The sequence below is a fragment of the Rhagoletis pomonella genome, unplaced genomic scaffold, assembly GCF_013731165.1.
Source record: "Rhagoletis pomonella isolate Grant_MI unplaced genomic scaffold, Rhpom_1.0 Rhpom_scaffold_00010, whole genome shotgun sequence".
NCBI lineage: Eukaryota > Metazoa > Arthropoda > Insecta > Diptera > Tephritidae > Rhagoletis > Rhagoletis pomonella.
In genome coordinates this window covers 34,467,152-34,491,066 of record NW_023458564.1, presented here as the reverse complement: position 1 = coordinate 34,491,066, position 23,915 = coordinate 34,467,152, and the positions used below count along the sequence as shown (strand labels likewise).

At 33.7% G+C, this 23,915-nt stretch overlaps 1 protein-coding gene across 1 annotated transcript; it reads left to right on the top strand.

Annotated features, from left to right (window-relative positions):
* Positions 1-1,421: 1,421 nt before the first annotated feature.
* LOC118746358 lies at positions 1,422-23,011 on the top strand. Its single transcript, XM_036480213.1, has 4 exons — positions 1,422-4,758; positions 10,139-10,249; positions 12,159-12,404; positions 23,006-23,011. The coding sequence occupies exons 1-4, from the start codon at positions 4,396-4,398 to the stop codon at positions 23,009-23,011; spliced, it is 726 nt and encodes a 241-aa protein (XP_036336106.1). The 5' UTR covers positions 1,422-4,395.
* Positions 23,012-23,915: the final 904 nt, after the last annotated feature.

Sequence of the window (23,915 nt, the reverse complement as noted above, 5' to 3'; positions counted from 1 at the left end):
TAGTGCTTACGATGGGATGAAACTACCCTGCAGGGAAACCGGGGACTAGTGAATCCAATTTCTAGTTCCGTACTAAATCTTTATCGCCAGAAGCGAGCCAGTCCGATAGTAACTAGATCCCCACCAGTCCAAAATCAGCGAAATATGGTACTTTTAAAAAACAATTTTATTTCACTTTTTCCATTAGAAATCTATATCTAAGGTGACGAATTTAGAACTGGTTCGAAACTATAGAAAAAGGAATGCAGAACAAACTAGATCTTATCTGTCGAATTTAGAACTAATTCGGAACTATCGAAAAAGGGAATACGCTTCCATTCTGCACTTCGCAGGTGCTTTTTCATAGCTTGGTAAAACAAAACAAACATTTGTGTTAACATTTTAACATCTTGGGATATTCTGAAATCTAACCAATATAAGCAAGCACCTCTGCAAACTCAGTTACAACGAAAGGTATGAAAACGTACATTTTTTACAATCCTTCAAACAAATTTAATTTCAAACTGAAAACACATTTCTTTGAAAACGATTTTAAAACGCACACACGGAAGAACCAAAAAGATTGAAAAATCATGATACATTTTTCTATCGTCTGTCGTTTTAGAACTGGCTCGGAACTATACAATTTATTACTAGTTCGGAACTATCGAAAGAGGGATCCAGCGGTGGCCATCGCCATGTTAAATTCGCCAGTTGTTTGCATTCTAAAGAGATTTATTGCGAACCAGTACTGGATCTAAATGTACTAGAAGCGCAGCAGTTCAGAACTAGAGATTTTCCCCCAGGGTAAGAAAAGAGTATTACCAAATATTTGATAAAGGTACGAAAAGAACCAGATAACGGGTACTGAGTGTCTGCTCCATGAGCCAAATCGATGCGTTGTATAAATCGTAGAAACAGGAACTGCTTAACTTAATGTAATTTGTGTACGTCTTCAAAATTTTTTTTTTCTTTTATGAAATAATTTACTACTGGGAGAATTATTTGAAGCAGAAAAATCTGTATTTACATACAGACATGTGTACATATATTTAGCAAATATGCATACAGGGCTGCTTACATATCCCACACGTTGTTCAAAAATGTATTATTCTGAAATTTGTAATTTTTAATGTTATGCTCCAAAAATTTTCATAGACCGTATGTTTACCTTTCAGTAAAAGTTGAATGAAGCAAAATTTGTTAGCAGGAGACAAGAAATTTTTGTTCCTGTTTTCTGGAAAACGGCAAATCTAGAGTTACTACATTTTTGAAGAATGTATGCTGTATGTAGTATCATAGTATTGAGAGCGGCTCTAGTTTGACACTTTGGCAAATACGATAAACACAAATCGTGCGCTGATAGTACATAGGTTGAACGAATGACGACTACTCGTATCCCGTCGTCCTCTGCGTTGGTGTCATTGTTTTTCTGTTCCGCGTAAATACTCGTATGTTCTTTGGTTTATACATAAACGTCACTACTGATAGCAAGTTAGAGGCTTTACGACCAAATTTTTCACATTGAAATGCCAGTACACATTTGAGCAACGCGACGTCGGCAAAGAAAATTTTGAGCGAAAAACGAAAGGAATAAAAAATATGTAAAGAAGAAAATTACCACGCAAAAAAATATATAGTTTGGCGAAATAAAGTGTGTTACAAGTTTAGTTCAAAAGCCAAAACTACTTTTATATAAATAAATGCAAACGGAAAAATCGAAAATGAATAAGCTAATAAAAATATATTAGCCTGATACACTCAATGACTGCGTTGGTGTAGTTAAAGTTATGGGTTGACTTGAAAGTGGAACGTGAACTTGCAAACGACATACACACATACAAACAAATAAATATATTGCGCGGGTGGAGAAAAAAAAAACCCTAAACGAATTGAAAGTGAGTCAAACTTAATGGTAGGCATTGCACTTAGAGCCACAAACGATGCAGCGGACGCGGTGCAAGTTTGCTGTGTCGTCACAGAGATTGGAAGTCGCCGTTGCCGAAATGTACTGCCAACAATGGAAAAGTAGCAGTCGGAGTATTGAAAGAAAAAAACGTAGTATTCTTTGAAAGATCAATCAAACAAAGAGTGGATGCATAAAATCGCCTCTCCTCCCATTATAACTGTGATAATAACAAAAGAGAATACAAATAAGTGGAACTGAGATTGATATCAATTGAACAGAAAAAAAGTAGAACGGGGCGGATGAGTAACATATAAACCTATAGTGCGAGTGTGTACACTAATAAAAAATACTTAATGTTAATAACTAATAAATATATACCAGCAAAGCTTTAAAGAGAGTCTGTGAGGTCAAACAGTGATTACACGGCTTCATGTCCGACTTATGCCAAGAAGGAAGTCCATCGACAACTAAATCATATATAGCATTTAAGATAAAACAACGTATGAATGTTCAAATGTAAAATGTTTGTATGTAAGAGTTGAGAACAAGATGCAAATAACCGAGATGTTATAGCTACCCTTAGTTTAGTAGTTATTACAGTGCTTTAGAAGTAAACAAAACACCAATTTATTAGCAAATAAAAAAATCGAAATATCAGCAAAAATATATAAATTTTAGTTAAGAATTTAAGTAAGAAAATTTCGAAAGAATAACGTTTCTCCTAATACAAAAAACAAAGTTCCGAATGTAATGGAAAATATAACACTTATTATACCTACATAATACATAGAAACAAAAAGTTATGTTATTTTTACCCGCGGGTCGCCAGTGAATAAAACTTTAATAGGTAATAAACAAACAGACTGCACACACTTAATAAAAAATTGTTGAATGATCAAAACTAAATAACTCCTTATAACACCAAATTCAGCAGATTGATGTCGTTTGAAATATCCTGCAAAAAAATTTAAGAGGTAAAAAATAACTAAATGAGTGTGAAAATACTCGTACAATTCTACGGAATGAAAGGAATATAAAAAAAATTTTAATTTGTGCATAAAGGTTACATGAAAAAATATTGAAAAAGCATATAAAATTATAGTAAAATTTACAAAATAGAAGAATTTATATACAATACAAGCATAAAAAACATTAACTTAAGCAAAAAGCTATAATACAAAATTAGGGAATTTAACGTGTAGTTTACGAGTACATTAAAAATAAGCCAATAAACAATAGCAACAAATATGTTTAAATACAAAATATATAAATCCTAAGTATATCAAAGAAGATTTAATACATATGAATGCATAAGCGTGAGTGTACGTACATATAAAAAAGCAACGAAGAACTTACGTGCACGTGAACTTACTCACTCAAAAAAATATCAGTAGCAGACCCTTTTGCATTAATATTACTCGAGCATTGTCGGCGAAAATTGTGACAGAATGTCAGCAAACTAAAGTTTGTAAGTACATAATTAAAAGTTAGTAAATCATAAGCTCGTCAAAGTAATTCGTACAAAATATTTATATTCAATTGAAAAAAAAGAAATATTTATATTTACAAAACTGGTAACAACATTCGGTTAAAAGCAATACACCACCGCCGTTTTTTTTCGTTATCCTACTGGTACCAGAGCAGCAAACCGACAATCAACTAACCGGGACCATCGAGCGTCATAACTTAGCATATGGTCATAAGATATTGATTGGCAATAGCACATGCAAATTTCCGTACACCCAAACTACATACATATGTAAACGATTTTGAGATACACAATTTGGTAAATAAAATTGAGAAATAAGCATAAAACCGGTAGCGCAGTGGTGGCAAAGCGGATACTAACGAAAAAAAGCGCAAAGGAGACAGACCGCACACCAAATAGCAATTGTGATTTAGATAACAGTGACAGCTGGCAGTAAACAACCCCCATTGCTCAATTGGCATTAACATCAACATTACAGCATTCAATACTGTTAGTGAACAGCTGTGCGTTTATACATGCATACATATTTGTTTAGAATAGAAAGAACAGTTGTTTGCGCTGCACTAGTATTATATTTGTGTATAAATCGGTTTTGGCGTTATCCAACATTCAAAGCTCGAGCCTCCGAAGTTTTAAGAGCTTTATTAAATACGAATTTAATTTCATAGCTTTTATTCGCACTAACAAGCTACTACAGTGCTTTCAAAATTGCACCAAACGCTGTTTGTATTGTTGTTATGAAAACCTGTTGCTCAAACTAAAAGTGTAAAATCCCGTTAGAAATTAAATAGTCTCCCACCAACAGTTGTGAAAACAAGTCGTTAAAAATTAATAAATAAATATACGAAATTTCAAAACCAAAATAACAAACTAAATAAGTAATATTCATGTAATGCGTATCCCGGCTTCCCCCGCCAAAAAAATATACTCGCACTACTATCACTTCGCTGTATACTTGTTTCACTACAAAGACTCGCCTATACACATAAAACGAGTTTTAATAGCTGGCTAATTAAATATGTCATATATACCCGATGATGCTAGCAGTATGAGCGACGACGTCTTCGAAGATCCCGAAACAACCCAACGTCGTTTGGAGGAGACTGTACGCCATCGTGTGGACTTCAGTGGCAGCGGTGGCGGCAGCAGTGGTCTCGGTTCCAGTATAGGCGGTAGTAGCGGCAAGGCATGCAGTACTGGTTATCCTGGCTATCGTCCACCGGTGAAAGCTTTGCAGATGTATGCACTTGAAGATGCAGTCTTTCATGATGACGCTTACGAAGACGAATATGAGGATGGTTGGCGTTCCTATCGCTACGATGAAGTGGGCATGTATAATCAACCGCAACAACAGCCGTTCGATGACACAGTCAATCACAAGGTAAGTTTTATTCGAATTGAGTTTACGTAGAATTTCTTTGCCTACGAAATGATCAAACTATGTAAATCGTCGCTTTCACACACTTTAGCAGTTATACCAAGGCAAAAAATGTTCAAGGGTCACTGTATTTGATCTACATTGTTGTATCATGATCTTACTTTTTGTTGCTTGTACTGGCTCCGTAGTCGATTTTTGAAGTGAAACTTCTCTGGGCTTTATGGTGCTTTTTTTGTACTCTTCTACTGCATAGAAGCAGGCTACCATACAAATACTTTGTTTTTGTGTCATTCTGAGGTACTCCTCGCGGGAAATATTTTGCTATATAAATGCTGTGTTTCTTGTTCAAACCATTTTGATTATCTGATGCATTTGCCCACTTCACTTATGGTAGCTTCTGATAGGTCTCTTAAAGCATAGGCAGACGGCAACGTTGATCCGGATTAACGCCCCAATTGATCTTATCAAAATTGTGCCTTGATATACGGCAGTAATGCGGATTTACGAGCCGCGAGGTCGTAGGTTCGAATACCATGGCCAGTAGAATATTCATTTAATTTTTTTTATTTATTCAATTATAACTTCTATATATTTTTTAAGTTGTTTTTAGCTAGTCGTTTTTGACTTTTTTAGTAAAATTAGACTCTTAAAATTTTAATTAACTAATAATAAAATAAAAAATGTGAAATAAAATAAAACAAACGAAGATAAAATAAAACAAACCAAAATAAAATAAAATAAAGTTAAATATATAAATCAAATAGAATTAAGAAAAAAAATTTAAGTAACAATAAAAACAAAATTTGTTGGCAATCGCTCCAACCGGGGATCGAACCTGTTCTTAAAGCATAGACAGAAGGCAGCGTTGATGCGGATCAATTCGTTTATTCGAAATTATCTCGGGAATTAACAGCAGTTGATCCGGATTAAGTCCTAGAGTTAATTCCCAAACTTAACTCGGGTCAAGGGAATTATCGATGACAACACTGACCAAAACTCAGAGAGCGTAGAATACAGAGAATGAGCAAATCTAGCATGGACATATACCTTTCAATTTTAATGCAGTCACCATACTAACTCAGATTTTAATAAAATTTAGGGCCGGTTGCTCAAAGCCTAGTTGACACTAATCATCGGTTAACATCGTTATCGACGTTTTCGACTCCATGCCAGTGATGAAATTGATGGTACAATTGTACTGTTTTGGTACATTTTGGAAGTCAAAAGTACATTGGTACTACATTGACATTTTTGATACAATTTTATCAAAATGCGGCACTGCACCACACTGTGTATACTTGGAATTAGCATTTTTGTGGATGAAAATATAGGCATATTGTTCTACCTCGTAGAATTGAATACGTCGTGTTTATTAAAAATAAAATGTTTGCTAAAATCAACAAAAAGTTGCTGTGATAATAGGCCTACTCATAAACATTTACAGTAAAAACTTACAGAAACATAGAGAGTGAAATTGAGATGTAGAGAAAATTATCATAAAAAGTTATTGAACGCAAAACTAGCAAAACCGTGCAATTTACGCCATTTTGGCTATCTGATGTTTAAGGTTTGCCGCGTAATTAATTTTGCTTTTGGTTGGGAATATTTACCAAAAATCAAAAAATCTATCTTAGATTAAAATTATGCATCCATATTTTCATTTTAGGCATCTTTTTATCAAATCTTCCTCTAAACACTTTGTTTACATTGGAAATAGACACATGACTGATTTTTTACTTGTAACAATTTGCAGCTCTATCGGGGTGTTAAGCTTTAGAAATCATCTTCTTGAAAATTTTTGGGTTATTGAATGCACTTCCAGTAAAAACTTGCAAAAACTGGTCACTATTCGTAAATATCTTTTGATCTTGAACGGGTCTGGGAGTGTTTTCGTATTCTCCAGATAAAAGTATGCATCAGAAAAAATTCTGAGCATCGCTATCAAAGAAACAAAATATATAGACAATTTGCAATTTTTGAAACAGCTGATCATTTTCCCAGTTTTAATAGGTGATATATTTGATAATTTATTATCCGGTTGGAGCATTGTCCCCGGTTTGGCATTGTTTACTATTGAATACTTTTGGATAGGAAAAACACTTTTAACATATGAATGAATATGTATTTTTCTCACAATTGATACCACATCATAATGCATTCAAAAATAAAAGGAACTCCTCCAAATACCCATCTTTGTTTCAAAAAAAAAAATAAGTAAATATATGTAGCTATGTGCCTTTAAAACTAACCCATTTTCTTTTCCACTATCAACTGCCTAATTCTGCTAAAAACATTTCAGCATTTTTATTTATTTTGGAGAATTGAATACGGCAATCATAGTTGACACACAATACATAAAATAAAAAAATCTGGAGATTAATAGTAAATTAACTAAAAATAAAGTAAATATTTTGGACAACTTTTATATAGAGAATTTTTCTAATTTATGTGTATGATCTTTTTAATGCTGGTACATTTTCGGTTTATTTAGTACATTATTTTTGGTCATTTGGTACAAAATTAAAAGACTCATTTATCATCCTTGCTACATTCTACGCTCTCTGAGTTTTGGTCATTATTGTCATCGAATATTTCCTTGATCCGAGTTAAGTTTGGGAATTAACTCTAGGACTTAATCAGATGCAGTTAGTTCCCGACATAATTCCGAATTAACGAGTTAATCTGGATCAACGCTGCCGTCTATCTTTGCTTTTAGTTGTATTACTAAGTATCTTCTTAGTGTTTTATAACTATTATTCGAATGACATGGACATTCACACAGGAAATACTGGAAACTTTCTTCCATATCTTCTAGCTGACAGCTGCGAAAATGTATATTAACTATAAAATAGTCCTGTTCTTGTCGAAGATTTGCCTCATGGCCAGTGCCCCGTAATGGTTGCCACTTTTCTGAACACTGCTTTTCTTGATGTATTAAGCAGATCCAAGGCCTTCGACCTGTTTTTGGTCAGTGAGAATACTCTTGAAATTTTGCACGTCTGTATATCTGACCCCCTGTTTCTCTCCAGTCCAAGCAAATGCAGAGAAATTTCTTTTTGGGTTACTCCAAAGAGAACAATCCAGTGTCACCGCTTCGGATTCATACCAAAAGGCTCCACCTTCCCAGTTCATCAGCCTTCTTATTGCCTTCAATGTTTCTATGTCCGCCAATCTGGATCAGAGAGAAGGTAGTTGACTGAGGCACTAAGCGGGTTCAATTTTGCATTCCTTAACTAGCTTAGGTTTGGTAACCTGAGATACTTTCGCTTTATTTTTGTACCCGACTCTATTCTTCCTCTTCTTGTTTTGTTCTGTTGCTTTTTAAGCTAGTTTGGTCGAGTTCAAAAAGGCACGCCCGTCGCTTCCATTTCGTGCTGTTGAAAGCGGCTCTGAAATCGACAAATATATGGAGTGTCGATCCTATTCTCGCGGGTCTTTTCCCAGATTAGGCGTATTGTGAATACCTGATCTAGGGTGGATTTTCCAGATCTAATGCCCCGTCAGTTCGTTGACGGTGGGCTTCAGTCTTTCGCACAATACACTCGATAAGAACTTGTAACGTATGGTTAGAATGCTGATCCCGCGGTAGTTTGCGCGTATTGCGGGTCGCTTTTCTTGTGGATTAGATGCGTTCATCTGACCATATTTAGCATAAGATTTGATGCATGCACCCCCTTAGCTTTTCGCAGCCGTACTTGAATAACTCGGCTGGCAGGCCGACAGCTCCAGAAGCCTTGTTGTTTTTCAGCCGCGTTCGCTCGGGTTCGTCTTCTCCACTACTTTCAATTTTGTTCCCATTCAATACGGTGGAAAAGTGTTGCCTTTATAGTTTAAGATCCTTCTGAATATCTGCCACTAGGTTGCCATGGTTGTTCTTACAAGAGTTTGCCCTTGTCTTGAAACCTTTAGTAAGTCGCCTAACTCTGTGGTAAAATTTTCGGGCGTTTTTCCTGTCGGCCAGCATTTCAAGCTCTGCGCACATGCGGAGTGTGCCTAAACATTCGTCCACCGGGGTGAGCGACAACTCTCGGCGACGGAGTCTCGCTCCCACCACAAATGCAACACCGAATTTTTTACACGTCGCAAGGCTGCACGTTTGCCTTACATTTCTTGAATGGCGATGAAGCTTTAATCTTCCCGAGTACATCAACCAGCCGGCAGAGACACCTTCCCCATTAAGGGTCTGGATATTCCATGTGCGTGCCCTCAAATAATACTTCTTTATACGTTTCCCGTGGTCGTCACCAAAAGAAGAGGGTCTCATCCGAGGCATAAATATCCGGACGTAGTGAGTTGCGATTTGAATCATACGCACAAGAATAACTTCTGGCCACTCCCAAGTGAATGGAAGTCAAAAGCTTTTCCTACTTAATCTCGCTATGCAGTTCATTGCGAGCGTGAACGTGAACCTTCACAAAGGCAAAGAATGCCATTTGTATTCCTTTGCTCGAATGCTTTGCGAACGCACACAGTTGTGTGTGAACTTGTAAAATATGCATATTATACTTTTTAAATTACTTTTAATTCTATAATCCTGAAATGATAAGTGAAAAATGAAGTAATAACGAAGCTTTGAACTATATGGCGAGCTTTGCGTGGACTTCTGCGCGCGTAACCATCCACCAACTATAAATAATTTTAGTGGTGGTGAACAAATTTGCACTACACTCAAATAGGTTAACATTTGAACAGTCACTACATCAGTTACAAGTAAAAATATTTTTATGTAACATCATCACTTGAGATCGACTTGACAGATTTGGTTAATTATTTTCTTGTTGTGTTCATTATAAACAATACAACGTTTGGCCCTGGAATCCAGTTATTATTTAATAAAAACCTTCTGAATTGGCTCATATTTGAAATGAGTATTGGTAACGCAAAATAAATACTGCAGCAAAAAATATTACTAAGCGATAAACTTTTCACTCAATCTTTCAATTTACAACCGGTTTCACCAGTAATTTAAGTTGCAAATGATTTTTTACTTTCTGTCAATTTCAATATAAAATTGAAAAAAATTAAAATCATTTTTCACTTAAATTGCTTTCGTGAAATCGGCTGTTAGTGAAAAGTTTCTGTGTTTCACTCACATTAATGCTGTTTTTTTTTTTGCATTATCAATTTTAGTGAAGAAAAAATGTTTTACCAAGCTGAAACCATTTTTTTCACTATTCGCTGGTTAATTTTAGTGGAATATTTTTTTATTTCCTCATCACTTTTGTATAGTGAGGCTGCTGTTTTGCAATTCCCCGCTAAACCTCAACAGTAGTAATGAAAAATTGTGGACTATCACTAGCTAGTACTGTAAATTGGAATTTCAATGCACTAATCCCAACTTTGTTGAATTTCATGTAGCATTTAAACTTTGTTGTATTTGCAGACAATATTACTTGGCGACTCCGGCGTTGGTAAAACTTCTTTCCTAGTAAAGTACAATACGGGTGAATTTCGTTTGGGTTCCTTCTCCGCGACAGTGGGTATCGCACTAACGGTGAGTAAAAAAAATATATATGGATTTAAGATATTGGCTTAAGCACTGCTGGCAAAATGCATGCCTTTCCTATAATATCACTTGCTTTGGTTACAAAAAAATTTCGTTTCCGTTGATTTTGTAGTTCCAACTTACTTACATCAATCCCTCCAAAAGGTTTCTGTAAGAAAATATACATATACGTATATATATGTATATTAGGGTGGGTCAAAAAAAATCGAAATTATTTTTTTTGCATCCGACATACGAAAACTAGTTCCTAGATACCTCTAGAAAGTACTTACCAAATCTGAGCTCTTAATATTAACGGGAAGATTATGCTCATCATAGTTTCCCATTTTCAATTTAGTCTCATATAAAAATGGTCATTCTTATCACCAATAGATCGTTAAACCAGTTTCATGGTCAATATTTATAGGAAATTCAACGCTCTACAAAAACGGTTTCGTATACTCTTTTCATTAAACTAACCATTAAAAAGATATTCAAGGTCAAAGATTGAAGTATTTTAAGGAAAATAACTTTTTGTTTTAATTTTGTAACTTACTAAAAAATAATTATTGTCAAATGAGTTTCAATTATTTCTATAGGAAATTAAACGCTCTGCAAAAAAAAAACGCATGTAGCTAATCCATTACTCTAACCATTTAAAAGATAATCGCAGTAAAATCCCACTGCCTGATTTTAATAGTTTTTCAATAATTATTTTAAATTTATCAATTCAGTTTATGAATTTTGATAATATTCATGAGAATTTGAGTTTATAAATTTGTATCAACTCAATTTTTAATCAAGTCAATTTTTATAACTTAAACTAAAAGAAAAAATATATTTTTGTATAAATACTGTATTGAATTATAAAATTTCATATGGCGAAATAGAATTTTTTTTTCTGCTATGTTTGATGATATTTCTTAAATAAAAACCTTCGTTTTCTGAAATAGATTTATGATGTCAAAATCATAAACTAAATGGATAAATAGGAAATATTCATTAAAAAACTATTAAAATCAGGCGGCGTTGGAGTTCTACTGCGAATATCTTCTAAATGGCTAGATTAATCGATTAACTACATGAGATTTTTTTTGTAGAGCGTTTAATTCCCTATAGAAATAATTGAAACTCACTTGACAATAATTATTTTTTAGTAAGTTACAAAATTCAAAACAAAAAGTTATTTTCCTTAAAATACTTCAATCTTTGACCTTGAATATCTTTTAAATGGTTAGATTAATGAAAAGAGTATACGAGACCGTTTTGTAGAGCATTCAATTTCCTATAAATATTGACGATGCAACTGGTTTAACGATCTAGGGTGATAAGATATGACCATTTTTATATGAGACTAAATTGAAAATGGAAAACTATGATGAGCATAATCTTCCCGTTAATATTAAGATTTGGTAAATACTTTCTAGAGGTACCTAGGAACTAGTTTTCGTGTGTGGGATAAAAAAAAAAATACTTGATTTTTTGTGACCCACCCTAATGTATATATGGGTCATTCCACGTAAAACGGTTCTGCTCAAAAATGGTGGAAAGCTATCGGTATTTTTAAGATGTGGCCTTCAAATGACCTCGTGAGACAAACACATATGAGCCCTTGATTTTGAAAGTGGTATAAGTCAAAAATTTTAAAAATCGACTTTATCAGCTATTTCATATCAAATTCTAATAAAAATAACATAATCTGAAGAGATTAGCAGTATGCCATGAAAATTAACTCGATCAAATGTCATTATTTTTTGGTTGGTAAACAAAATACGGTTACTGTTTCTTTTGATAGTGGTATAAGTCAGTCTGTTCACAAAGTTTGGCAAAATAATTATTAGTAATTTTGTCATGTCTTCAGATAGCGGTTCAGGTATGATCAAGTAATCCTTTTAATGTAAAAACGTACTATTTATAGTTAATTGTAGACATTATACGGCGAAGAAGTATAAGTAATGCTCCCAAGAAATGGAAACGAATAAGACTAATATCGTCTTCAGATGAATCAGTTCATACTTTAGAAGTGAATTCCGAACCCTTACAAATGGAAGAAAGCAACTTGAAATCAAGAAAGAGGACACGAAATCCACGTAATTATGCACAAAATATAAGAAAAATGAAGAGAAATAGTGGAGAGGAATATGAAACAAAAGAGTCTAAGCATGTGAGTGGTAAACTTTTCGAAAATAAAGATTGCCTTTGTTCCAAAAAATGTTTAAATGGAATCGGATATGAAGACAGGAAAGCTAATTTTGATTGTTTTTGGAAATTAGCAAGTTTCGAAAAACAGAATTTGTTTGTCTATGGTTTGGTTCGAAAACAATCAATAAAGCAAAGACGACCCAGAAATTACGAAGGATATATGAGAAAGTGTAGTTTTAAGTTTCATCTAAATGTACGGAATTCAGAAGTTTCTGTTTGCAAAACTTTTTTTTTTGGATACTTTTAAAATATCTAACGGAAGATTAAGCCGTGTCCTAAATGTTAAAACACCTGGAACGGATGGTCGTGGCAAAATGGCTGGTTCATCTAGAAAAACAGATGAAGAAAAAATTAAAGTGGTACGAGAACATATTCTGAGTTTTCCAGCATGTGAGAGTCATTACACGAGATCACATCACACTTCAGGTCGAAAGTATCTAAGTTCTGACTTAGATATTCGAAAAATGTATGAGCTGTATGTGAAAAAATGTGATGAAAATAATACATCACGTGTTAAGGAGTGGACTTACAGGAAAATCTTCAATACGGAGTTCAACCTTAATTTTCATACTCCTCGTAAAGACACGTGCCAAAAGTGTGATTCGCTAAAACTAAAATTGAAGCATCCAGTAATGAAGACAGAAGTTGCATCTTATGGAAATTCATGATTCACATCTTAACAGTGCCGAACAGGCTAGAAAAAGTTTAAGAGATGACATGCAAAAAGCAAAAGATAACCCGAGTGAATATTACGGATTCACATTTGATCTACAGAAAGCACTTGCTTATCCAAAACTTTCTGTTTCGGTAGCTTATTATAAGCGCAACATGTATGTATACAATTTAGGGTTTCATAATTTCCACAATGAAAATGCTAAAATGTATACATGGGATGAAACAATCGCCTCAAGACAAGATTCGGGACATTACTAGTCAAAAGCACGTCATAGCTTACAGTGATACCTGCTCAGGACAAAATCGTAACATTAACACAGCTTTAATTTGGTTAAAATTTGTTCAGTCATCTGATAATAATGTTGAAACAATTGATCATAAATTTATGGTACCCGGCCATTCTTTTTTGCCAAATGATCGCGATTTTGGTTTGATAGAAACTAAAATAAGAAAATCGAATTATTTATACATACCTGAGCATTATTATAATTTAATAGAAGTATGTAAAAAGAAAAACCCATTTTTGGTAGTACGAATGGCTCAGAAAGATTTCATTTCGACACAACAACTAAAGGAATCAACGAATAATAGAAAGAAAAACACCAATGGAGAAGCTGTATCTTGGCTAAAAATACAACGGATCAGATTTCTAAAAAATGCTCTATATAAGATGTTTTATAAAACTTCCTTGGATGACAATTCCGAATTCAAAGTATTAGACCTCTCACCTAAAAGAGGAAGACCTCGAATATACGAAAATATTGATTTGCTTCCATTATACACAACCATCAGACCAATAACAGAAGAAAAACGTAAAGATATGATGGATTTACTACCCTATATCCCACAAATTTTTCACAAACACTTTATTTCCCTAAACACTAATGAATAATTTACTTTGTTTGATTTACTTGAAATGAATAAAATGAATAAAATGTTAATTACTAATAAAAATGTTTCCTTGAGTCATTCATAAAGTGATGCAGTTAATTTTGAAAGTGGTATAAGTCATTTCAACCTTTCAAAACCACATTTCCTTTTAAAAATGGTTATAAATTTCACAATCATAATAAATACTTGTTTGTTGGCACTACTTTACTATCGAAAAATCATATTCCATAATACAAAAATATTTTATAATCCTTTAAAATGTAAAACTCTAAATTCCTCGACACAAGGAAAATATGACTTATACCACTTTCAAAATCAAGGGCTCACATATACATATAAACGCAAACATTTTCAATAAGTGATGGTATAGAAAAACAATGAACTCTGAAAAAAAGCCAATATTTTATCCAACCAAAAACCTTTTTGTATAACTATATACGACACCAGGAAATATAGGACCATCAGGCTCGAAGCATATAACTTACCAGCATGCTGGTACAATATTTATTTCTTTACAAATGAGGCCGAGGAAAGATCAAAATGATTAGAGCCGAAATTTCATAATTTTTCTACCATTTTGTTAAACATTGTTGTTTTTTTAATTCACAACTGCAATATCGTGAACTTAATCTTCCACAAACACTCATACAATAGTGCAAGAAATTTCCGCCAAAATACGTTTTGCTTAGAAAATTTAGCTAATTTCACTACTCACGACACCAGCATGCTGGTATAATCATCAAATTTTTAAATAATTTTTGAAGTCGCACCAGCAGCTGGTACAATCACACCACAGAACGGTGGGGTGCAATAACACCATACGCAATAACGCCATATGGTCTTATTTCCATTTTGTTTTGTTTCCAATCCAGAAGTGAAATAAAGTCATATTCAAATTTGTGCAAATGAGTAATAAAGCCATATTCTAAAATGACACTCTCAAGGCGAATTAATAAGGCGGTGTTACCGGCGAATCTGAATTTTTCGCCGTAGAGAACATAACGTCCAAACGATGTGTTTGTTGTAATTCATTATTACATTCGCCTTGGACACCCACTTGAATTAAAAATACATACCTGGCAACACTATGTGTTAATCACATGTTTGAAATTGATACTGAATTATTTAAATTGATACAAATTATTACTAATAAAATGAAATAAATAATTATTTAATATTTCCGGATTTATTGGATATTGCGGGGTGCACATGACCCCCGCGCGCTCATGACCCCCGCGTCTCGCTGCACTGCACTCGCGCCGCCCCTCCCAACCCTTATCCGCAAAAACTGGTTTTATGTTTTCAAAACAAAAAACTTTAAAAAGCGCAATAAAACCATAATGGCTTTATTTCCATTTCCAGTTGGAAATAAGGCCATATCGAAATTATGGCTTTATTCCCAATCGCAAAGCGAAATAAAGCCATTATGGTCTTATTGCGTATGGTGTTATTGCACCCCACCCACAAGAACATACACGGTCAATCAACTTGATGGCCGTAAAATTATCTATTTTGAACTATAGTTAAATCGTTAATAGATAAGTTGACAGCCCTAACACTTTTATAGTATGTAGGTTTAAAAACGTATAGAACATACTATACATATATGTATATATATATCAGTCTTTCTTAGCTTAAAAATTATTTATAAAAATTAAAAATCTTACATAAATGAAAATATGAGATCAAATAAAGCATATACAACTTTTTCATGCCAAGTATGAATAAATTCTCCAAAGGGCTAGGGGCAATTTTAAATTTATGTGGCCAAAAAAAGTATGTGGTAGCTAAATCTGGCCACCAAAGGCCTAAAACGGCAACACTGATCTGCGTACATAGTATATACATGTGTATGTACTTGACACACGCTAGCCCTTATCGTAGTGCATCTGACAATTTTGAGCGTAAACTAATTAAAAGTGTTGTTGTTGGCTGAAAATAGTTGGCTGTAGGTTAATGCATTTGGCTGAAACCAATTTTAAATTTATTTATTAAATCTATTGTGTAGGATCCACTAAACATTTATGTACTTATGCTGTGTTTTTAGCATAAATAAATATGCGTTTTATGTAAACGTGTTCTCATTCCAATAATTATAAACCATAATTAAATTTTTTGAACATTACGCTATGCACATACTACCGTCTCTTGGAATGCATCATAAAAATATATTAGGGGTATTCTCGAAGTCTTGCGCAAGATGCTAAAATACTATTTCAAATTTCGAAGAGTACGAGAGCACCCTATTGCAAAGTGGTAGCATGCATGAACCAACGACTACAGATCACGTAATCCGCCATCGTTGTATTTGTAATCGATTTTCAGAAAAAAGTTTTCGTAGCGTTTTTGATGTTTTTTGGTTCTGTTTACATCGTCTTCTACCTCTTCGTAGTGATATTTTAGCGATTTTATGTGTTTTCTGCAGCGGTTTTAATTAGAAATTTTGATTTATTACAAATTTATGATATAATATGAAGTGCTTCGTGATTGGAACAAGTTTGTGCGTCTGTTTGATTTGCCAAGAGGCGTAAATTTGCGTGAAAAGTGGGTGCACATTTGTGGTCAGAACGTTGGCATTGAAAAATCGGCCGGTGCCGATAATATGCGATTGTAAAACACTCTCAATCATTAAAACCATATTTTATGAACTTTTTTTGCTAATTGTCATCAAGTTTCACTTTTTATATTTTATAATAAATACAAATCTAATCGCACTCAATAACCGCGCCTTTTTCGTTTTCTTTGTTTGTTTTCATTTTTAGGCAGATGTCAAAAACGCTCAGAAATTTACTTTTTTCATTCTTTTCCGATTGCGTGATCTTGTTAGTTGGTTCATGGTAGCATGCATGGGTACAGTGTTGCCATTTTGGGATTTTGGGGCTAGATTTAGCTCTTTATTTTTCTATTTAGCTCCGGAAATTGGGCTTTAGCTCCTAGCTCCTTTTTTAGCTCTTTACAAAATTAACTAATACCTTTTTAGCTCCAGAAAGTTTTAGTTGTATTTGGTAATATATTACAATTAAAAATCTGTAATTTCATTGTACAGTTTCTACAATGTGCGTGGGAGCACACAAACTATACCGGGCAGTAATTCGAGCTCCGATAAGCTCAGACGGTGTATTCTGGGCTTGTTCGAGTTGCAATCACAACCGCAGTGTTGCGCGAATGATTAAAGTATCGCGTTCTGTGTGAATTTCTAGCAATGTATTATCAGTTGGGCAGTTGCAATAATGTTGCCATTTTTCATCAGTACGGCAGTAATGCCGCTTTTATTACGTGCCTCGAACAGGCCCTCTCTCTCAGGCGGCCACGGTAGAAATGAAAAGCCAAGACTTAAGCGTTGATAAAATTACTATTAAAAGCTTTTTTCAGCACTTAAATTTATAAAATTCGTTGTGTTTATTAAAAATGTGGAAAAACTTTACGTCAATAAATGCTCAAATAAAAAAAAATAGCTCTTCATTTTAGCCACTATTAGTATTATTTAGCTCCTTTTAGCTCTTTTTTTCGACCGTTTTAGCTCCAAACGAAATTTTCTCTGGCAACACTGCATGGGTATCATGTATCAAATACAATAACAAGTGACAGCAAAAAAAAATGAAGTGAGCGAGATGAGAGGAATAAGAGAGATATGTAGCAATTCCAACAACAAAACAACTAGCACAGGGTCGCATTTATCTTGCTATGCTATTTTGCAAAGGGAATGTTGTTTCCCTTGTATTTTGTTGTTGTGTGTTTGCAAGTTATGCAATCCATGCAATCCGTGCTACGTGCAATGGCTTTGCAAGATTTGGAGAATACCCCTAATAATTTTTTGGCGTTTACACTTTAGCTAAGTTTTACACAGAGCTTCTCCTCCAATTTGTGGTGTGCGTCCGAATGTTTTTTTTTTATAGAACGCAGGCGGTATGACACTTGGCGTGCACTATGGCTAGTCACGTCGGCTGGTCTGAGTTTTTGCACTCACCACTGTTCCCTGTGCCATAAACAGACAGTCATGCTTTCTTAAACACATAAGCTTCCGGCATGGTCGGAAGTATCGGACGGACAACACAAAAATTAAAAGAAAGTGCACGCAAATAAAAACTGAAAAAGAAAAAAACGTTTAATTTTAAAATGAAAAATATTTAAAAGACCCAAAAAACTAAACTGAAATGCATTAAAGCCGCGAAATGGTAGGTTGCACGACTTGTGGAATCAAAATGGTAAACTTGTTAATTGCTTGTCACCAGGGTGACAATCCACTTAAATCAAGCGACCATTCATTTGAACCACTACTAAACTGTCAATGTTTCTATTTACACAAGATTGTAAATGTCTGCTTGTTTATAAACTAATTTTATACATAAATTTTTATTGTGTTTTGAAGTGAATTGTTTTCATTATTTTCTTGTTGTTATTTTTTGTTTTTCTGTCGGCACACAATGGTCGGAGCAGCCATGTTTTACGCGAAAAAGGCATATTTTAAAACTGTGATAAATTAACCAGGATAGAGCTATTCTTATTCAGAAATGTTCAACGAACTCAAAACTGATTAGTATTTTCAATAATATCTGCTGAGTAAGCCGTTAAATCAAATATATAAATAACTAATCATGTTTCTTTTACACCCCCTTTTACGGCTAAACTATACTTCTAAGGTATAAACAATTATATATCATTAGAAAGGTATTTTGATGCTGATGTGTAGGCAATTTTTAAAATTTCAAATTAGCTTAACATAAAGCGAAAAAATCAATTCAAAAGTGACACCAATACCAATGCCATACATGTACATGGTTGGGCTGGAAATGCCTCCTAAATGTATGCTTTAATATTGATACTGAATTACAGAAACATGCTAAGCAGCAGATTAGATTAAGACTCAAACAAGGAGAAGGTAATGTTGAGTATGTAGAAGAAGAAAGAGATAAACGCAGAGATTAATATAAAAATAAAGAAACCTAAACATAGAGACAAATGGGAAGGTAAATTTAAATACTTAATATAATAGCAAAGTTGTGGGTGAATCTATACATAGTATAAAGGAAAGTCGAGATTCTTTGAACGCGGTAATCCCGAAAGCTACTGAACGGATTTTGACGAAATTTTCTCTTATATACTCTGTATCGATAGGAGCGGCATCTTCTTTTACTGAGAATTTTAATAGGGTTGCCACCCTAGGGTTACTATATTCAATAGTAATAAGCGCAGGCATCAGTTTTGTACCGTCACTGTCAAACGAAAAGACTTATCCTCTAGATGTGTAATAATGTATTATTTTTCTGAGTAGAAGAAGCCGGCTAGTATTTAGATAAAGAAAAGAATACAGATAAAGATCTGAATTAAAGTCAAGGAAGAGATAAATGTAAAAATGAAAAGATAAAAAAACGGCAGAAACAAGGATGGAGATAGGGGTAGGGACCAAAAAAGAAAAAGATAAAACTGAAGAATGACATGTTATGTTGTGTTGTGTTGTTTTATTGTTTTGTGTTTTATTGCTTGTGTTATGTTAAGTTATGTTATGTTATGATAAGTTATGTTATGTTGAGTTATGTTATTTTATGTTTTATTAAGTTATGGTATGTTATGTTAAGTTACGTTATGTCATTCTATGTTATGTTATGTTATGTTATATTATGTTATGTTATGTTACATTATGTTATGTTAAATTATGTTATGTTATATTGTTATATTATGTTATATTGTGTTGTGTTAAGTTATGTAATATAATGCTGTATTCTGTTATGTTGTTCAAGATATTTTAGCTCAATTCACTTCAATTAACTCAACTCAACTAGGTTCAGCTCAGCCCACCTCAACTCCCCTTAATTTAAAAGGTTGAATTTCAATCGCAGGGCGAACAATAATCCATTTAATTAAACGAATTCTGTCGTGGCCCGTTCTAACAGTTATCAGTTTATAGTTTTCTTAACAATTTTTATATCGAAACCTTCAATTATAAGTGTAATGCTGGTTTGGTGTTACTTCTTAAACATGCAAAATTATGATTTCACATGAAATATTACATAATAAAACTTGGTTGCTAAATTATCAACACCTTATTAACACGGCTTATTTTTCAAGAAATAGTTCTTCAAAAAGTTATAACTAATGAGTAGGGCCGAGTAGGATCTTCATTCCTTCACCAAAAACTAATGCAAAGGGCCCTTTAAGAATCTACGAGAAGAAAAGCGGCGCATACTCGCGCCAAAAAGTGTGGTGTCCGTCTCTATTTCTCTAGACCCACTTTAGTAGTTGCTTCAAATAACATAAGGTGTATTAAAATATTAAAGATTAATGTAATTTATTCAATATTAACATCATGGGCTATAAGGCTCTGTTGTGCATAGTTGGCAGTGCAAGCACTGCTATACCATTTTTACGTAGAAATCAAAAACCAACAGACTTCTACGTATGTAATGCTGTGGGTTGGGTAACCGCTTACACGCGAAGTTCATTTAACAGATTCCTTATGTGACAACTCTCAAGCAATGCCAAGTATGCATAACGGAGCCTTTACACTTTTATTAAATGCTTGGCCGAGCTTCTCTTCCAATTTATGGTATAAGTCTTGACGTTAAGACACAAATGGAAGGACCTACAATTTTACGCCGCCTCAGAAAGGCAAATGGTTTTCATGAAAAGCTTTTTCAAGAAATACACTCGAAGGTTTTCCATTGCCAGCCAGTGATCGGACTTCGGCAATCCCATCGTGATGTGATAAGCTGGCAGCACTCCGCAAGGTTGCAAAATATGTATGTTCAAAAAATATCTTGATATGGAAGGAACTGCTTTACACTGTCAAGGAAAAAAATTGCCAAAACACAACGCAATTTTTAGCAACTTCAATCTTGCACTTTATTTTACTAAAATTAATTTTCTTTTAGATTCTAATTAAAATGTTTGCAATTTAGGTGAAACCTTGCAGAGTTTTTTAAATTTTTGTACAAAGTTTGATCCAAAACCTGAGATTTACCACATTTTTTTAAATCTACCACATTTGTTTCCAGTTTCTACCACACAAATTTTTCTTTTAAGTCCGATCACTGTTGCCAGACGAGGTGCGACCGCTGTTAGAAAAAACTTTTTTAATTTACATGTTCTGGGACAAGGGATCGAACCCAGGTCCTACGAAGTGGTATAACGCACGTCTAACCCCTCAAATACAGCGACCACCGGTCGCACGTATATCGCCATATTTAAAGAAAAAATAATTAATATCTCAAGCACTGCGTGTTATTTTCCATTTCACCTTTGCCGCCCCTATTTAAAAACCCTATATGTATAATTATAATTCAACATAGCAACATGTTGCTTTCCACATATTCCTTTACCAACATGTTGCTAGTTACATATCTACTTACATGGCAGACAACATCCGGCCGTACCTCTACTATCTACCTTGTTGGGTGCCGACTGTTGCAGTCTCAATTAAAGACTCCAACGCCGCCACACAGCGTGCGCTGATTTCAGTTTACTGCGCATTTCCGGCCCATACAGACCAAATTGAGTTTCGACAGCGGATTGTTTGTACAGCGATTGTTGCATCGGAAATTAATCGTTGGACACATTCAACGAAAACAGCATGAGCGTGTGTAAATTTTTAACCTGGTACAGCAGTATGACAATAACAACAAGAAAAAGTGATAAGAACGCCCACTACAATCGAGACAACGCAAGCGCTGCTGTCGACATTGGCCTCGAATTTCAATTCAATTTATTAAAACACCTGCTGCACTCCGCAGCAATCAGTCGGTGCATAACACAGGACGAAGCTTAACGTCTTTTGAGATTCGTATTAAACTCAAAGCAGAAACAAAACAGTGGCAAATTAGTGTAAAATCAAATAAGGAAACGAACATTTGTTTTCGTTTGTGTTTGCCGCATTTGACTTTGTGGCTTAAAAAATTCTCGAGGTGAAAGCATCAGTGAAATTTTATTTAATTTTTTTTTCACTTCTTTTATTAGACAGATTTATTAGTACAATAAGAGCACAACGGTGATTATGACATGAAAAAACGACCGAGATTTTATTTATAATTACTAGTTACAATGATGTAGAAAATGAAAGTTAAAAACATAAATAAGTACTTAAAAATAAATAAATAAAAATAATTAAGCCAAAAATAATAGCCATCATCGATTCGCCACTTCGCTGACGGCTAATAAATAAATAACAAATCGGTATCTTAAAATTAGGCATAGATTTTCAGTGGCTTATAACTATAATTTTTGAATGTAAAAAATTTATACATATATGTATGTATGTACATACATATGTAATACATTGGGTCGTATTCCTGTTTTCGTACGAATCGAAAATTTTAAATTTTGCTATTACTTTTCTATACAAAAATTTTAAATTTTCGATTCGTACAAAACAAGAATCCGGCCCATTGTGTATGTATATTTATAAATAAATACTTTTAAAACGTTACAAGAAGCAATAAAAGCTGTAAACTAATTTTGCCTTCAAAAAGTGCAATCCTCGCTACAAAACATGTATGTATGTATCAGGGTTGTTGCGAATATTATTCTGAGATAAAAGACCTTTCCGGATAATAAACAAACAAAGAGGACTGAAATAGCTTCTAAGCAGAAATAATATTTATATTTTTTTATAATTTAATACTAAAAAAATTCATATACCGACACAAGGTTTGTTCTATGGTAATTAGTTAACATTTTTTATTGAAATATTTTTCAATATGTGACTTTCCTCGTTTAGACATTTCAGTTTTAAAGTTTTTTAAGTCCTCTTTCATTTGATACCAAACTTGTTTAATTTGGTTGAGCGGAAAGGACTTTTATTTCGGAATAATATTTGCAACAACACTGGTATGTATGTATATAAAAAGTAGTTTCCACGAACGGTGTTGCCGGAAGGTTGTAAATAAAAAAGCAATACATATTAACTTAAAAAAATTTGCCAGAAAAGCTATAGCCTACTAAAAGGAAGTTATAAAAAGGCTAACTTTTTTTTTAATTTTAACTATGTTCTGTTATATTTTACAGAGCTGAGTAGTAATTGCAAAATTATGACAATATTTTTCTAATCTCCATAATCGACTTATAAATTATGCCTTGTTATATACATACTTTATATAGGCTAGGTGTCAAAAATGTGTTTTTGCAAAAATGTACATAAATTTTATTGCGGATTCCGGTAGAATACCCATCCAGTAAAAATGGTTGTTCGGGAAAATTTGTTTGCTTAATGCGACAAACCCTTAGAAATGGGCGTGGCAATTTAAAGACTAAAGTTAACAAAATAAATATTTTATTGTGATGTAATGTGGAACGATTTTCCGTTTCAGGCGTTGTGCCATCTTCAGTGTTCATTCGAGAACGAAAATTGACACTGAAGATGGCACAACGCCGAAACCGGTTTGTCTACAAACCAAATTTGACAAGGGATGACGGAAAATCGTTCCACATTACATCACACTCCTACCCTGTCGGAAACACCAACAACGAAAATGAAAATATTTTATTGTCGATTTCGGCAGAAAGTCCTTTCGCTAAAAACATTTGTTCCGCAACTTTGTTTTTAAATCCAAGAACCCTCTAGCAATGGGCGTGGTAGTTGTAAAACTAAATTGTAACTAAAAAAAAATATTTTTTTGTTTATTTACTTGTTGTTGTGTTGTTTAATACCCGTATTGTAATATTTCATTTATTTTATCAATTTAATCGAATGCAATTTTTCAAACAGGTGGCAACCCTTCTCAAAAATATTTTCGGCAGTAAAAATTCCTAGAATTTTTCGCTTGATCTCATATTGCAATATTTAATTTATCTTATCAATTTAATTGATAAGAAATTTTCAAACAGGTGATAACCTTCCACAAAAATATTGCAGCTGTAAGCCTTCGTAAAACTCTTTCTTTTGACAGCCATATTGCAATATTTACCTTATCGTATA

Bases quoted from the DNA above. Each gene is read 5' to 3' on its own strand.
- LOC118746358 (XM_036480213.1), top strand. From the start codon at position 4,396: ATGTCATATATACCCGATGATGCTAGCAGTATGAGCGACGACGTCTTC. The intron at 4,759-10,138 runs GTAAGTTTTATT...TTGTATTTGCAG, and splicing joins ATGACACAGTCAATCACAAG to ACAATATTACTTGGCGACTC. The intron at 10,250-12,158 runs GTGAGTAAAAAA...TACTATTTATAG, and splicing joins CAGTGGGTATCGCACTAACG to TTAATTGTAGACATTATACG.